The 18,668-nt window shown below is 42.3% G+C and overlaps 1 protein-coding gene across 2 annotated transcripts in view; it reads right to left on the bottom strand.

Annotated features, from left to right (window-relative positions):
* Window positions 1–18,668, bottom strand: part of LOC125904096 (inactive phospholipase D5-like) — a 91,801-nt gene that overhangs the window by 64,283 nt on the left and 8,850 nt on the right. Inside the window, exon 1 of one of the 2 annotated variants that reach the window (XM_049601388.1) lies at window positions 6,082–6,552. The exons of the other annotated variant lie outside the window; for it this stretch is intronic. Coding sequence (XP_049457345.1) covers window positions 6,082–6,087 — 6 coding nt within the window. The 5' untranslated portion in view covers window positions 6,088–6,552. Of the gene's footprint in view, window positions 1–6,081; window positions 6,553–18,668 lie in introns of those variants that run through there. 2 annotated transcript variants of the gene reach the window in all.

The raw sequence follows: 18,668 nt of genomic DNA, 5'->3' as shown, positions 1-18,668 counted from the left end.
CTGAAGAGTGTGTATTGAAAGCACACACTGAACATCAAGGACAAACATCCCAGACTCTAGCTGCGAAAAAATGTATACCACTGGTTTCACAACAATGCCATCTGTCACACAGACAACAGCTATAAAACTGTAAAATTATACCAATGCATCATTACTGTAGTGACATTTAATCTGACTCACCCTTGTCTCAAAACCACCAAGTTAATGCATATCAATACACAAATTTATGAATTGTTACATACAATATATTATGTTCTGTAAGTGATCAATCAAGACATTTAATCAAAGAAGGCAGAAAAGATTCAATCCCTGACAAACACTGACCAACAAAGAGGCAACATCGTCTCCTCTCCTCCCACACAGCTGATGTAATAAAGGTCCATCCATAATTAATGCTCTGATAAATCAGACTGTGCGTTCTCGACGAAGATCTTGTAATGTTCTGGAGAGGTGTCATTTGTTTTGCCTGGTTAAACCCTTGTTAGCAAAGGATGATGGATGATGTGTCTGATCACAGAATCCATGGTTTCACGAAGAGTGTGTGTGTGCGTGTGTGTGTGTGTGTGTGTGTCCAATAAGTAGTGTAGTAGGCTACTTGCTCCAGACATATATCAAGGCATTTTTTTACCTACACAAGCATATTTAAAGTATTATTCTCCAAGATTTTAATCCAAATACATGTCAGTTAAATCACTATGACTTGATGAAGTAACACAATGGTAGCAAAGCCTGTTGACCACAAATTAAAGTATTGCAATATTTATTTATGTGCAGTATTATGAACTGGATGTAGAGGGTGACATTCACTGAAAAAATTATGTGTTAAGATACTGCTCATGCAAACTGAGCGTTTCCTACTGCTGCAGCATCACATTAAAGGCATTTAACTGGCAAAACACCAAGTGACTTTTATTATGTACAGTTTCCACTCGTTAAATGCATTCATTCATTCATTCTCCATAACCACTTATCCAGATAGGGGTCACAGGAGGGGCTGGAGCCTATCCCAGCTGACACTGTGTGAGAGGCAGGGTTCAACCTGGACAGGTCGCCAGACTATCACAGGGCTGACACATAGAGACAGACAACCATTCACACTCACATTCACACCTACGGACAATTTAGAGTCACCAGTTAACCTGCATGTCTTTGGACTGTGAGGAAGCTGGAGTACCTGGAGGAAACCAAATCAGAGCATCAATAAATGCCGCCGCCCAGGTCCCCTCATACAGCCAGTAAAGGTTGCGTCTGTGCATCTCTGTCTGACACTGACAGGACACTGACCAAGCACCAGTATTTGACGGCCTGGGAGTGAGGCTGCGTTGGTTAGATTACAAGCTGCAGCGACTACACACTTCCAACTTAGCAAGGTAACCAACTCCTTTCACTGCACCCTGCCATCCACAGACTCATGCTGTGTGAAGAATAAATTGGATCCTGGTTGCTCAAAGAATAATGGAAAAAAGCCTGACTTCTTTAGTCTTGATTTGCTGCCCCAACCACATCAGCTGTTATCACCAATAACTACAGGTGTCACCGAATCAGTGAGGAATGAAATCTTCAAGATTGCAACTTTAATCTGCCACACACACACACACACACACACACACACACACACGCAGGTTATAACCTCATTATTAATGCAGTAGATAGAGAGAATGTTCCCTGCAGCTTCTCTGGGGCTTGTTTTTGTTTCCTGGGCTCCTTGAGGTAACTCGGGGGATAACATGTCTCCTCTGTCTTGAAGTTTCATACCTCAATAACATCTGTAAGTTCTCGACTGACACTGGGCTGAATCCTGACCCTTTCAAGTGATGCTTTAATCCAGGTGATTACCACTATCACCCACAGCTCACACCTGCTGGTGCAACAAAGTTCCTATAGATTTACTTTAATACGACTTTATCCACGAGCCTCATCAGCCATTGCAGTGTAGGACACAACATGTTTACTGCTCAACAGCACCTCCGTGTCAGTGGTCCTGTGGCCTGTTCACAGACAAGACAATAGTGAGAGTGCCACTGAAATTTGTGAACTACAGAAGTATGATGTTTTTATAGCGTGGCAAAAAGTACTGGTGCAGTCGAGGTGGTGGATGAGTGTTCAATGCGTCAGCCTTTGACACTAGAGGCCCTGTTTTTGTGTGATGGCTTTTTATAAAACATTCAGTGTTTAGTGGTTCTGGTTGCCTAAATCTCACCACATTGTATCTCAACCAAAGGGTAGTTTCAATAGGAATAAGAGACCCATTTTGACATGTCACAGCAGAAAAAGTGTGATTAATAACATTAATATGGCTGCACCATTTAGTTTTGTCGGGTGCATGGTGCTGGTGTTGTGTATAATCTGTCACTGTCATGGTTTACTTGCCATGATGATGGATGATAGCACCCCAGATTTAAGGATTACAAATTCGTACAGGCTTATCAGCTGAAATATTTATCAGTTTCAGTTCAACAGAGATGCAGAAAATGAATCACAATGGCTCATCAGAGTTCGATTTGTCCGAGGATTTTATATTACTCCCTCGCTAAGCTTGTCAATAACTTGCCTCAGACTACAGAACACGTAAATCACACTGTTCTGCATCACACCGCCGAAATGTTACTGACAGAATATCAAACTTTAAACAGCTCCCTGAGTGACAGCCAAGACGGCACAACCCAGCAGTCTATAGGCATCGACTGCATGGTGCGTTTTCATTTCTTCAGCCTTTTCTTCCAGCAGAGCTTATGTGATAATGTAAGCCATTCTTTCACAGTGCAGCAGCGCTGTGAGCCAGCCAAGTTTTGACACACTCAGGTAGCAGTGTGAGCGCTGTTCTGAAGTGACAGGATCAGGAGGATGTTATAGAATCTGTGTACAGGGCAGATTGAATAAATATATTTACATTTGTGTCATTATAGCAATACATTCATACATAAGAGGTACAGTAAGCACACTCTACACATATGCCACAACAGTGTGAGAATGTACATGTCCATCAGCCCATGCATATGCAGTAGAACGCCAGAAAATGGGTAAGCAAGCCAAATGATATGTTTTATAATCTACCACCTTTCCTTGTCGTTAACCATGTTCATGTTCAGACTCTTTTTGTTTGATTTTTGCAGATTCCTTCAGTGCATAAAGGTCAGTGATTTGTCGAAAATGGAGAAATTGGAGTAACGCGCTGTGATCAAATATCGTCATCTCAAATCCACAAAGATATACTCTGTACTTTACATGACAATGCCCCTTCATCAGTCAAACGCTGGGTACAAGAATCCCAACCTGGAGAGATCTTTCCCACTGGGATAAAGACACTTTAACACCACTGGAGTGAGTGTGTTGCACTTGAGGGGGGATTATGTTGAATAATAAAAGCACTGAAAAATCTTCCTTGAGGCTTAAAACTTTTCAGTCACTCGTACTCATACTTCTGCACAAGCTGCACAATCCTCTGAGTTTTTAATGACAGAAAATGTTTAAAGGAAATTAATTTGCACCCATAGCTGTATCTGTAAAATCGCCCAGCTGAGCAAATGTAAAAGATAATAAAGATGATTTTATGGATAAAGCCTGTGCTGGAATATTAGGGCTTTGTACTAGACTTACAATAATTATGGAAAGAAAGCTGCTTCAGTGTCTGAATGTGAAATGCTAAGAGGGAGACATGGCGGCACATCTGCACCAGGAGTGAATCACTTGTTCCTTATTTGTCAAGGTTTTCCATCATTAGAGTGCAGCTTAGTCTGCCACTTGTTGTTTCTCATTGAGAGTGACGGCATATAATGCCAGAGAGGGAGAGCAGAGGGAAGTGTAACACAACAGTCTCTGTGGACAACATGCACCGAGGCTGCTATAACCCTGAACTAATCCCAACTGTGATCTTCAGTGTAGAAAAGCCTCTTCAGGAAGCGAGGTCTGGCCAGAATGACCCTGCCTTTGAAGCAATATCATGCACAGTGAATGCACCGACTCTGCATCTGTCCCACTGTTTTTGACAAACATGCAGGCAGGGAGCCAGTGGTTTGGTTGCCATGGATACCGTTTCAGGTGTTTTTGGGCTCTACTGTCTGCTAGCGCTTTGCACCATGGTCTGACGGGCTTCTGGGTCTGTTTGTGTGTGCATGTGTGTGTGTGTGTGTGTGTGTGTGTGTGCATGTGCACTAATGTGGGAGTGTGTGCCTGTGTACCCAGCATATTGATGCTGTCTGTGAGCAGAATTACGAAAGCTTCTCTTTTTGTATCTGCCACGCCACGTCTTCTCTTCTCTTCTCTTCTCTTCTCTTCTCTTCTCTCCAGTCTCACAGCACCACATCTCACCACCCCTCCCATTCTCTCCTTCCCCTGCCTTTTTTGATCTCTCTCTATATATTCCCATCACTCCCCCCCTTCTCTCCCCTCCTCCCCACGGATAGACAGTCTGAGTGTAGTAGGTCAGACTTGGCCAACCCTTTTTGACCCAGCAGCTCCACTTGCAAGGCAGTGCACTGTGCGCCCAGGCTGAAAGACTGATGGGACCAGGAGACAGAGAGAGACAGAGACGAAGAGGATGAATCAAAGAGGAAGACGGAGGGAAAGAAAGAGTGATGGTGAAGGGAAAACCTCGCTGTAAAGGTCTGATTTACAGTCGTCCGAGATCAAATGACAGTAAAACACAATCAGAGTAATGCTCCAGGTCAGTTCACGGTGAGGTGAGACGGGTGGGCGCAGTCTGGACGTCCTCCTCCAGCGTCCTTTCATTTGATTTAATTCATGGTGAAGTGAGCTATTAATCAGAACTGTTAGGTTAAAGAGATTTTTCAATTTTAACACGCTTTTAACACAAGCCTAGATTGTCTTTTAACTGATAATATTACGACCAATAGTATTTCTTGTACACTGTTAACACCTCATAAACAATATTTAGTATAATGAGCCGATAAGTTTGTTGTTTCAGAGGACTGTGATGAAGATATGACCTAAGCGAGGCATTTTACAGCTGAAAAATGAACTTGTTGTCAGTGCTCTCTAGTGGACAAACTATGAAACACTGTTTCTTAATTACCTCAGACACATTTTGGCATTTCTGTACTGCAGTTTTTGTTAATCATGAGCCAACATACACCCCAATATCACAAACCTTTCTCCATTGAATTCCATTTTATATACTGCACTATTTGCCAAAAGCTTAACGTTCCAGCTCTAATAACTTTTCATTAACTAATTACAGGATGTGCATAGAAATCCTCTTTTTCCCACTGCCAAATAAAGCAATAACCAAAAAGGAAAAGATAGAAAAGATAATATCTATCATTAAAAGTCTGTCTGGTTCTGCCCAGCAACAGAGGCGCACTTAGCAAATCCCAAAAGTGTTACTGTGAAGGAGCAGTGACACCAAGACAGTGTTGCTACAAGGGCGGCGGGTAATTTTATCAGCGTGTTTATCTGGTGTTAGACTGTCACTGAATGAAATTATTAACATGACCAAGTCAATATCAGCACTGTCAGCTAGATTTACTCAAGTGTGCACCACACTGTGGGCGTGCATGCATGCTTACACGGACACACACATGAAGATGGGCCACTTCCAGTCATGTAGTGTAACTGGCAAAGGTCAGATCCTTAGGAACAAGGTACAAAATGCAAGAACACTAATACAACTGACCTCGAATCCTACACTATATTCAAGATTCCCTCTCTCTCTCTACACACACACACACACACACACACACACACACACACACATTCACAGTTAAAAAGCCTCTTGAGTGTGAAGCACTTGAAGCCAAAGAACAGTCAGAACACCTGACACTTCCACAGAGAAACATTATCACTTTCCCATCTACAGCACACAGGTCGAGATCACAACATTATCCTCAGTTAAAGACCATTAGGCTGGACGATAGACAGATGGATGGACAGATACATGTAGACAGACAGATAGATGGATAGACAGATGACATGATAGATAGAATTGGAAGAAATAAATGGCACAGTAAAAGATGAATCAAACAATTCTTTGGCTGAGAGCCCAGAAACACCACACACACACACACACACACACACACACACATTCACACAAAACTAAACAAATGTATAGTGAGGAGAGCTCACCTTCATGATGCATCCTTCTGTCGCTGCTCCACTCTGAAACACATGTGCTCTGCTGGGTGTGTGTGATGAGAGAAACCAGAGGAGTGTGTGTGTGTGTGTGTGTGTGTGTGTGTGAGCTGTAAAATCTGTCACTTCCCCCTCTTTCCCCTGGAGTCACAGAGGAGGGGAGTCGGTCCCTCTCCGCAGCAAAAATGTGTGTGTTGTAAATGCACGTGTGTGTGTGTGAGATGAGAGTCGGAGAAGGAAAGTGCTGGTCCTCCTGCCTGTTATGTGAATGAAAACTCTAAACACAGAAGGACACACCTTAATCCTAATATGATGCCGTCCACCTCGGTCTATCGTTCCCTCTATCTATCCTCTAGTCACACTTTTCCTATCATCCGGCACTCCTCTCTTCTCTATGTTTCCTGTCCTCCCTCCTCTCTGTCTCACTTTCCTCTTCTCCTCTTGTCTCTCCGTATCGTGTGTTCATCTACCTCCTTCTAACTCTCCCTCTCTGTCCCTCCCTCCCTCTGATAGAAAGCTCACATTTCCCTGTTCTCCCATATAGACAGAGAAAGAGGGAGGGAAGGGAGAATAAATAGATGGATGGTCCGGCTCTCCTCCTTTCTTTTCACTGTCACACATCCTTTCGCCTCTCCTCTCACCCTACTGTGCATGAGAATATGCCTTTGCACTCACTCAGTTAATCTGCATGTGGGTAAAAACACACATTACACACAGGTTTTGAGTCAGAAATACAATTAATATACAGAGAAATGTCTCACTGATGCCCAGGCACAGGTTAAAAGCACAGCTGCAACTATTACAAAGTGTTTTATCACCCAACATCTGCACCTTGATTCACTATTCTGCTTTCTTTGATCACACAAAATGCAATGAGCAAGTCTGCAATAACTCAGGGCACGCACACTAATGCATCCTATGTCCTATTCCGATATGTGAATGAGGCATAAATAAAGCTTTAGGGTGCAGAAATGAGGTGCTTTATGGTATTTCAGAGTGAACCTTAGTGTGAGAGAACACACATAATCTTCAAAGGTTAACTTCACACAGTTTCAGTATGCAATGGCAGTACACTGAAATGCAACGCCTGCTCACATACTGAGGAGGGATAGTAAATCTTTTAATCTACCCTGCAGCTGAGTACTGACACAGAGGGGCCATCAGAGGGCGCTGTTACACTTCACAGGTTAGAGCTCAATACAATGCAGGAGATGTGAAGGAGAGATAAGAGGAATGGCCTTCTTGTTGCTCATTCTAATTCATTTTTGGAAGTCACTTGTTATTGTATCAGTAAAATAGAACTCCAGATTGTTAGACAGCCTCGGGGTTGTTAAAAGATTAATTTCTTAGGCCTTAAAACAGCCATCATCATTTGAAAAAACTCTTAAGGGGTTCAAGAATAGGTATGTTTCTTTAGTCTATAATAAGAGTAAGAATCATCATTTCATTACCTTCGAATTAATTGATTCATTTTCGGTAACCGCTTATCCCTATCCCAGCTGACATTGGGTGAGAGGCAGGGTTCATCCTGGACAGGTCACCAGACTATCACACGGCTGACACATAGAGACAGACAACCATTCACACTCACATTCACATCTACGGACAATTTAGAGTCACCAATTAACCTGCATGTCTTTGGACTGTGGGAGGAAGCTGGAGCACCTGGAGAAAACCCTCTCCCTGTGAGGTGCTTTTCTTCCTCAGAATGACCCGTTTATCTACATATGGGAATATAGGAGTGGGTCCTTGGCAGAGTCTGCCATGTTACACCATCATGTTCCTACAGTAGCCCAGAACAGATAAACCAAACAGTGGGTCTAGATAGAGCCATTTGCATTTCACTTCAGCCACCATAGTTAGAAATCTCCTTGTGATGAAAGTGTATAAAAAAACAGACTTTTTTTAATGTGAAACTGCTTCATTTAAAAAAAAAATGGTTTAAATCACCTGTTCGGTTTGTTTCAGAGAGGAGGAGACCTCTGCAGATAATTCAGCTCCTGCTAAAAACCTCCTGAATGTTTAGATCCTCAGTTATCAGAGAAAAAAGGTGAGCACACATTAACAGGTGCTGGGCAAGTGGCCTTTCTCCGACATGCCACACAGCGTCAGAAAAACACTGATTTGTAACGTGGAGCTGCTTTAATAAGTGTCTTTCCCTGTTGTAATAATCACCAGGTGTCTCATCAGTTAACATTGCGTACGCACAAAACGAGGCCTGAAAGAGGTGCACATGACTTAAAGGGCCAGTGTGTAAAATGGGTTGAAAACAGTAACATCAGTGGTCAAATTCTAGATTGCAGGGCTCACTCGCTCACACCTCCCGTCGGGTAAATGACGGTGGCCTCGTAGGGACAAAAAGCCTTGCGCACGAGTTTTTCAGGAGTAGGTCTATCTAGTGAATATTTATTTAGAAATCTAAACCATGTTATGATATTGTAATGAATCCCTCACGACCAGGAGACCAGAGGAGCGTTTGGGGAAAAGGCCCGTTTATTTGAGCACTCCAGAAACTCCGGTCACACTCCAGGGTGTAAAAGACTCCGTCCCAAACTCTGACTCTTCTAGCGTAACACACATACTTCATACACGCATACTCGTTTACCATACTGAGTGGGGACCCCCTCCCCTCTCTGCTCAATCTCCAGCCTGCACACTGACTGACAGCGTAGCCGGTAAACAGAGCTCAGCTGTTTATTTAGCCTAGCAATATCTCCGGACTATAGTAGCTGCAATGGACGACTTTGAACGCGATTTTCTTGTAGCGGACACAGACCCAGAGCCATACCTGTTTGAGCCGGAGCATACAGATGAGGAACTCCATGTGTTTGATGCTGAGCGGGTGAGAAGAGAGGCTGGATTGTCCGCTCGGTCTGCCGTGCATACATGGCGGCGCAAGATGGCAACCTCTCTAAAGCAAGGCCCTTGCTATATACTGTATATATATAAAAGCATAATTATAAGGCTACGAAAACCAAACAAATTTTATTTTATAGCGATTACACACTTGTATAAACATATTAATGGGTAGAATATTCAGATTCAGATTCAGATTGACAATAAACCATGCCAAATATTACACACTGGCCCTTTAAGACGCAAAAGTAGTGATGTAGGAGCAAGGGCTGCAGGCTGGAGTCGAGCCCGCGGCCGCTGCAGCAAGGATGCTGCCTCTGTACATGGGGCTCCTGCTGTACCCACTAAGCCAGTGACGCCCCAACACTAAAGAAATTCTAACTGGGAGAAGCCTCAGCTGGTTGAAATCTGCAATCCTCACCTATAGAGGCCACTAAATCCCCCTAAATCTGACACACCATGCCTTTACCTTACCAATGTCAATGCAAAATGGAGCAGAGGATAGTTCAGAATAGAAGATGCAGTTTCATTTATTTCCCATCGTTTAAAGTCCTTATAAGGACATTGTTTTTATGTCATTTATGGAGCACCTGCCTGCAGTTTACTACCCTCCAGCTCCGTACAACTTTACTACATCTGCAATAAAAGCCTATAAACAAACATTAGTACTGTAACCTACACTTTACACAGCCAGCTTTCACAAATCACTTGCGAGGCTACGAGGATGACCTTAAACTCAAGTTAAAGATTGTTGTGCCTGCCCATTAGTGGAGCTGCTCATCTGTGTTATGGGATATTCGTCTTGTTTATTTCAGCAGCAGGTGACGGGAAGATAGTGAGTGAAATCATCCATTTAGATTATCCCAACTTTTATTCTAACTTAAATCATCCCGCAGTGCCAGAGGGTGGATTCACAAGCATACATCTGAGAGGCTTTCAGTCTTAAAGTATTGATCTATACCATGCTTGTCTAATGCATAATATATATCACAGTATATAAGCTGAATGTCAGATCAATAACCGATCACTTCTCTGTGCCTGATTAATTGTGACTACCTGCTGTGAGTGCCTCTGAACTCTGAAATGTCTCTCTGTTTGTGTCTTTGTGCTCCACATCAGAGGAGTTTTCATCCCCGAGGGGATTCTGGGTCATTACAGCAGCAAAGAACTGCCTCTAAATAAAGATGCAACAAATAAAGTAGATTTGCAAGAGCGGCTTCATGCAGACGTCTAATTCACCATAGTGTGTACTGCACGAACAGAAATCTGAGGCTATTATGGAGGATTTGATATTCTAGTATTTCCAAGTGTAGGATGTGTCAGTTTCTCTACACACCAACAAAAAAAAACAAGGGTGGTGTTTGGATTTGTCACAGGCGTCACTGCTCATCATCTCTGCTGTCCATCTGTAGAAGTTGGAGAGTTTTTATAATTGTATTCCTCTGCAGAGCTGTGACTGTTCTTACTGTCTTGGCAGTGCTCGCAACACAGAACGAGGAAGACTTTGTTCAGCTGTATCTTATAATGACAGTTCAGTGTGTGTGTGTGTGTGTGTGTATGTGTGTTAAAACAACTGGCCCAGGTCATTTCACAGCCGGTCTTCAGATATCAGCTCTAACTCTCCTCTGCCATGTCCTCAGGCGGGTGGTGGGGAGCCGTCAGATGCTGTGCTTTATGAAAGGTCAAGGTGCTGCCTCCCTCTGGTCAGTGTCAGCTAGCACTGTTAGAAGCCAGGTAGCATGCTGATGTGTTGTTTTTTGGGGGGTTTTTTTACCCTTCAACTACCTGCTGTACTCTATTTGGATGTTTGTGTGCAAGATTCACCAAATCTTTGATACTTTAACTGAAGCTTTGAAACTCCACAAGTATTTACAATAAATGTCAGATATAGAGGGATGTGGTTTTATTTCTTGGTTTTTTCTTCAAATATAAAAAAAAATCAGCAAAGTCAGAGCTACAGTGAATATATCATCCTGTCACAACAAAGTGAATCTCTACACCAACACTTCACACTCAGGACAGAGTAGGTCACTCTAGGAGATAATTACTCCCCTGGCACTATGTTTGTGACTCTCTAGCCTCCTATCTCTTTGAATGGTTAGGGTCCTGAAAATATCATGATTTCCATTTCAGATTAAGATTTCTCTTTGGTGTCTAACTGTTTCTCTGTGTGGTCTTTTTGCATCTTTAAGGTCATTTTGTGATTTTTTTTTATCTTTTTGTTTCTCTTTATGCTCATTTTGTGCATTTTTTGTTCATTCTGTGTCTCTTTAAAGTGATTTTGTGTCTCCTTTAAGTCATTTTGTGGGTCTTTTGGGTCATTTCTGCATTTTTTTGGTCATTCTGTGTCTCTTAATAGTCATTTTGTGTCTCTTTGAGGTCATTTTGTGGGTCTTTTGGGTCATTTTGTGAATTTCTTTATCATTTTGTGTCCCTTTTTGATCCCTTTGTGTCTCTTTATGCTCATTTTGTGCATTTTTTTGTTATTTTGCATAGTTTTCTGTCATTCTGTGTCTCTTTATAATCATACAGTGTCTCTTCATAGTCATTCTGTGTGTCTTTTAGGTCATTTTGTGTATTTTTTGGTTGTCTTGTGCCTTTTTGTGGTACTTTTTTGTCTCGTTATAGTCGTTTTGAGTCTCTTCCTGGTCGGTACAAGTTAATTTGAATGCCATTTTGTAGGTGAAAGCCAGCGAGGCGTGACACTGTGGGCCCCTGGTCCTGTGCCAGGTAGGCACATTCATTAATCCATCCATGCTTCTTCGACACACATATTTAAGGTTATTTTCAGGATTTTATTGCCCTAACGTCATTCTTTTGGCAATCACAGCAAAAATTTGCTTGCCAGTTTTTGGGGGTAAAGTGTACATCTGGAGCATGATGTCAGCTCACAGGGTTACAGTATTATTGTACAGGTTATATACAGTAAACAAGGTTATATACCTTTGTTCAACAAAAAGACGAACTTCAAAGAAGGAGAAAAACACTAACTCACTCATTAAATATTCATATCAGGTTGTGTTTATCTGTTTGTCACAACTGACGTGGCCATGAACAAATCAGTGTGTGTGTGTGTGTGTGTCACGCCACGTGTAGGCTATGACAGTTAAGCAGTTTCTGTGGGATTTACTGTCAGGAGGCGACAGCCTGGAAAAGAGTTGCACCAACAAAAAAACATCAGCTGTTGGATGTGATTTTGCCTCTTTGTATACACAGAGCAACTATCTGCACCAGATGGTGGTTTGCTACAGGAAATGCACTGGTGGCCTTAAAATCATTTCCCTGCAGGATCTCTGGGGTGTGGAGCCAAGTTACAGACTCTAATTGGAGTGATGGGACAGATACACAAGTTGCAAAGTTGTCTAAGAATGTTTCACGCTTGCTCTCTTTTTCCTGCAGTCTGTATTTGTACATGAACCATATCAGGATTTAAACGATGCTCAGCTGTCCGTTGGAATGATTACAAATACTGTCAGAGGATACATTCTCTGGATAAATGAATATACAAGAGTGGTGCTGATCTTCTTATCACGGCTTGCTCCCCAGAGCACTGAGACTCCCTCTGACCAACCCTATTGCCAGAGAAAATGTTGGCATTTCTGCAAACCATGAATATGATTCATTTGTGTGTCACTATGTAGTGGATAGGTTCGAACTTTTCATTTCGACAATGTTATCGTGTGGTTAGGCACAAAAACCGTTTGGTTATGGTTAGGAAAAGATCATGTTTTGGCTTAATGTACCTGGTTTTGGGGGCACAGACCCGGCTGGAAATGCAGCAATATTTTGGTGGCACTATCCCAACAGGAAACGCAGCAGTGTCTCAGTAAAAAACAACTGCTTTTCTTGCCACTATCCCAGCAGTCATTGCAGCCATGTCTGTGTCAAAGCTGCTGGAAACACTGTGATGTCTCTTGCTGTTTGTTGGTCTCAAACAGTGGTCTGTAACTTGGCAGGCGTTTTGCCGAGGTGACACACACTGAGCTCCCTTTCTGTATATTTATGATAGTTTCCTCTGAATTAAAACATCCGATATATATGGCGATAAATAAACCATATCCCCTCCGGACAGGAAGTAATCCTGCATTAGAAGAACTGCCTGACCTGACTTCTCAGTAGCATGAGTCTCCTTTCATTAATCATCACACAGTCGGTCCACACTTTGAAACCAGATACACACAACCGCACAGATGTTAAAGAAGAAACTCTGCAGTAAAGACATCAAGTGATAATAGATAGTGCACTCTGGCCGTGCTTTATTAAAAATTTCTGAGCGTGTACAAAGCTTCCAATAAAAGCAGTGAATTGTCTGTGAAATTCAATACAACACGTTTCCACAAATCAAGATACACGAGAGGGCTTAAGGGAATGTTAAATTGGATTATGAAATGCCGATATGAAACACTCCGATTTAACCTCTGTTCTGAGCCCAATGCTTTAAAGATATTGAGAGCCTCTTAATGAGACATAAAGATCACATCTCATAGATGTTTGTGCCAGGTTTAAATCCCTCTGACATTTCGATGACATATGGATTTCCCAAGTCGGCGAGCACATCGTGATCACACTCAGCAACACTTTTTCAACTGAAATAACTTGTCTGTAAGTCGAATGAGTTTCAGCTAATTGCCTAATTAGTTCACCTCATGAAAAAGCACGGGTATGGCTTCCAGTAGGTTTTCAGCATTAATCTGTCTCAGCATGTGGTCGTGTGTGTGTGTGTGTGTGTGTGTGTGTGTGTGTGTGTACTGTAAAGAGAGTGTGAAACTGAAAGAAAGATAGAGAGGTAACACGTTTAGAGTCTGAGATGCTACGCAGTAAAGAAACCCATCAAAGAAAAAACAGCCAATTAAAGTAAACGAGACAATGGAGATTTGAGGCTCACATATGGTAACACTGACAGCCAGCATACTTCGAGATAATGTTGAAACTGACAGTGTTCATTATCCTGGTACCATGTAGCCTCCAGTATAACACACAGGCCTGCCATCAGTGGGGGTCAGAGGTACGGATGACCCCGGCACAGTGAGCTGAGCAAAGGTCTATGCACCACTGTTTGTGTTTAAGTGGGTGTGGATGAGAGGCCCAATTAGGACAGTTTGGTATCCATAATTCCTAATGGCTGACCTGCTTACGCTCACCTGCACACAAAGTCAGACACACAAAAACTTTTTTTCACATTAGGCAATAGCTCCCTCTACTGTTGTTAAAGTCTAAGTGGTAAACACCAGATCACTGCAGTGTAGAGCACATGAGCATTTATACACTGAATACAGCTTCTGTGGGTAACATGTTGAGTACTTATTAGTGTCACCATGACAACAATCAACAATGAAAAACATGCTATACTTCATCAGCCTGAGACTGCAGTGATTCATTACTCCCTCACCTGTCTCTGTACCTTATGTGGAGGAAGTTAATAGTACTTTAGTACAAGTCTAAGGTACTTATACTTGAGTATTTTGATTTCATTACAAATATTGTACTGTACTACATTTACCTGAATGCATCAGTTGTTAGTTGCTTTGCATATTAAGATTTAAATGAAACATATGATGAGTTTAAATAGACCTATATAATGCATTACTATAGATTAAGCTACTCAGCAATTTACATATATAAAACAGTAGTAACACATTAATTTAACCCCCTATTTAGCATTTCTAAGCAGTCAATAACAGTGGACTAAATGTGTAATATGATGCTATAATGTACATAAACAGATACCAGATCATCTCTGCCCCCAGGTGAGCCCATCAATAGACCCGCTACAATTTGCCAGCCTGGCATTGGGGTGGATGACGCAGTCATCTACCTCCTGCACAGATCCCTCTCTCACCTGGATGAAGCTCGGAGAACTGTGAGAATTATGTTTTTTGATTTCTCCAGTGCCTTTCATATCATACAGCCCATGTTTCTGAGTGACAAGTTGAAGCGCACAGGACCACCACCTGACAACATGGATTCTAGGCTACCTCACGAACCGACCGCAGTATGTGAGGATACGATACTGCAAGTCAGACGCCATTCTCTGCAGCACGGGGCTGGACAGACAACACTAATGCACTATACAAGACAAGACAGAGCAGACTCTATATGCTGTGGAGACTCAGGTCCTTTGGAGTACAGGGGACATTCCTGAGGACCTTCTTTGACTCTGAGGAGGCATCAGCTATCTTTTATGGAGTGGTTTGCTGCTTGACAGCTGACAGGAAGAAAGCCAGCTCTGTCCTGGGATGTTCCCTCGACCTGGTGGCAGTGGCAGGAGAAAGGAGAATGATAGCTAAGCTATCATCTGTTATAGACAACATGTCCCACCCCATGCAGGACACTGACAGCACTGGGCAGCTCCTTCAGTGACAGGAGAGACATTGCAGGTCCGCCTTTCCTGCTGCTGTCAGACGATACAACCAACACTTCTCCCAGCAGACCACACACTAAAACTGTGGACAATCAGTCATCACTCATGTGCAAAATCTGTATCTGTGTATACCTAGTGCGTGCAATGATGTAAATTTATGATATTAATAATGTTTTTCACTGCTCACAATCATCTCTCAGGTGCAATATCAGTATATGCTAAACTGTGCAGTATCTATACTATCAGACATCCAGTCTGTCTCTGTATTATATTTTGCTTCTTTTATATTGCTCTGTGTTTTTATACTGTTTGCTTATTATATTGCTCTTTGTTTTGTACAGTTTACACCGACCTGTGTTTTTTTCATTAATACGTACTTATATATTGCTTTGTGCTTTTTCTACTGATGCTTCCTGCTTGCACTACACCCCTGCTCATGTAAAAATTTCCCCACTGTAGGACGAATAAAGGATTATTTAAAAGTGGAGCAGCTAGGTTTAAATATTCATAACAGCTGTGCATTCTGCAATAAAAGCAACATATTTTGTACAGATGTAAGTTTATCTGTTATGAAAAGATGTAGAAACTGTGGTGTTACAAATGTGCCCCCTGTACTGCTAATGAAAAGAGAGATGCACGAAAGGAAAGCTGTGGATCTTGCCACTCTGTAGGTGTATTGGTTATCATTCTGTCATGAAGGCAAGGAGGTGATGTTTGACCTTGAAGTGCTCCTTTTATGTGGTTCTTGTGGTTTTAAAAAGCACACTTAGAAAAATAAATAGAGAAAAAAAAACATGTCTGAAATTCTGCATGTGCTCCGTGGTAAGGCAAGGTTACTGTATTTGTACCTGTAGGTAGGTCTGGTTTGCAGAAAAATACCAGACATCCTTCATGACACTCATTTGACATCCCTGCCATCTTTGCCTGCCAGCAGACAGATTGATGTCCCATATTTGATATGATTAATTATACTGTATTAATTAAACTGGAATTAATTCTTAAATGGATTGTTTTAGCTATATAAATGTTCTTGAAAGTTTATTGTGGTTCTTGTTATTTATATAAAGGTATTAAGTGTTTCAGTTGCCGCCATATGCTGTTACAATCACCACATGTGACGACATTTGACATGTGTCACAGTCTGCTTCTCTCCCTCACCTGCTCCTGGTAAATTTCCACTCACCTGCACTCTGACTGCCAGCCACACCCATCTCATCAAGGCAACTCTGCTCACCTGCTCAACTCAGCCTGCCACCTCATCAGCCCAACTCCACCCACCTGCTTTCAATCACTGACTGGCTCAGTATAAAGACTCCTGCTCTCCACACACTCACTACCAGATTGTTCTTAAACCTTATGCAAGACATTCCAGCACTCACCCTTGGTTTGACTCCCTGCTACTGACCCTGCCTGTTCCTGACCTGCCTCCATCATCTCTGCCCTGGTAATTACCTCAGCCTTCTGTCTGTGACTCTGATTCCTGCCTGCCCCCTTCCTGGTTCCCATCTGTTTAGCTCTGTGGCTGCATTGTGCAACACCAGTCCTGCATCCCTCAGTTCTCCTGGTTTTGCTAGCTATGTCTGATTTCACCCCACTACCAGCCTCTGGAGAGACCCCCCTGCACTAATGGTACAATCCACAACTCTCAGACTGCTCACTGCTGGAACTACAGTCAAGCTAACTGAAAGACCCCTGAACTTTTTGCATATCTGTGTAAACAATAAGTCATTACCAGCTGTCTGCCTGCCTCAGTGTGCTGCATTTGGGTACAATCACACCCTGTGACAACATGTTTCCTTTATTATTGTGACTCTAACATTGCATGTAAAAACAACTGATGACTGTCAACAAGTAGAACACAGATGCAAGATCCCTACATAAACTGCATCCACATAGTTTGAGAGGTTTTTGAGTCATGACTTCAAAACCAAAAACCCTTACAACTGCCCGCACTCTCCCCAACTTCTATACTTTAAATTAAGTAGCAGTACTTGTACTTCAAGATTAACTTTATTGTCCCACAGAGTGGGTAATTTGTCTTGGGCCCTACACCCATCCTGCAGCCATAGAAATATAACACAGTACATAGACAAATCAACATCATGCCCAGTGTAGCAATAGGAAACACAAAATGATAAATAACATCTGCTAAAAAATACCTCCTATAAAAATGCAAATCAGCCAACTGTCATAATCAACTGCCAGTTCTGGCTTTATCTGTCATTACTCAAAAGCTTTAGACAGAGGTATGAATGAATTTTTAAATCTGTTCAGTCTGCAACGAGGCACTTTAAATCTCCTACCAGAGGGCAGCAGCTCGTACTCTGTATGCAGAACATGAGGACTCATTGTCTTATGTGCTTGACTTAGAGTGGCCTGTTCAAAGAGTCTGCATGGAAATGTGCTCTTTGACACCACTTATCTCCCCATGCAGTGTGGATCAATCAAAACAGTTTGTTTCTTAACTGCACAGAGAGGTTACCAGACAGAGCTGTGATATTGTACCTGATTAGGCTCTGTAAGACTTGAGCAACACTATGAACTCTCAGATGACGTGAGAAATGCAATCATTGTTGTGATCGACTCCAGAGACAATATGTGTGTTCCAGGTTAGTGAGTTGTCAACACAGAGATATTTATGATGGGACCTGTGCGATGGATTGTTGATGACCACTGGTGTGTGGTTGCTGACTGCCCTTGGGTCACACACCATCTCTTCTGTCTTGTCAACATTCAGCACAAGGTGGTTTTCCTCACATCATTTTACAAACCTTTGAATCTCCAAGTATTCAAATGGGTCACAGTTCTCCTTCAATAAAGCTAAGACTGCAGTGTCGTCTGAGAATTTAATGATGTGATTGTTGGAATAAAAACTTCTGCTTGTAATGGTGTATTTTTTTCATTTTGGTGTTGCTACTTTTAATTTGGTAAAAGATCTGAGAGCAGTATATCCATGTCCCATAATCTCTGACCATGCCACTTTGCACAAACACTTCATCGCTGCAGATGAATTTAGCTGATTACAGCAAAAGAGTCCAAAATACAGTGCTTCATAGATGATTGCCAGCAGCAGTGGGTGGCAATTACATTACTGCAGAATGACTAAAAGGCAGCATGAATGGTTGCAGTGTTGATCCGTGTCACTGATTTTGGTGGTTTGGTTCAGCAGATGACAGTGAGTGAATCATCACTTTGATACGTCTAACAGCTGCAGCATCACACGTTTTTAGCAGCAAACAGATGGAAAGGAGGAAAACTTTAATTAAAGCCAGAAGCCAGGGCACCACGTTAAATTGTTGCTCAAGTGACGTGAAGCTGAACGTGAGCCAAGCTGTCAAACAGGGAGCCAAACACCCCAAGCATC

This window comes from Epinephelus fuscoguttatus, linkage group LG16 (genome assembly GCF_011397635.1).
Source record: "Epinephelus fuscoguttatus linkage group LG16, E.fuscoguttatus.final_Chr_v1".
Classification (NCBI taxonomy): Eukaryota; Metazoa; Chordata; class Actinopteri; order Perciformes; family Serranidae; genus Epinephelus; species Epinephelus fuscoguttatus.
The sequence above is the reverse complement of the archived record's forward strand: the minus strand, read 5'-3'. Positions and strand labels throughout refer to the sequence as shown.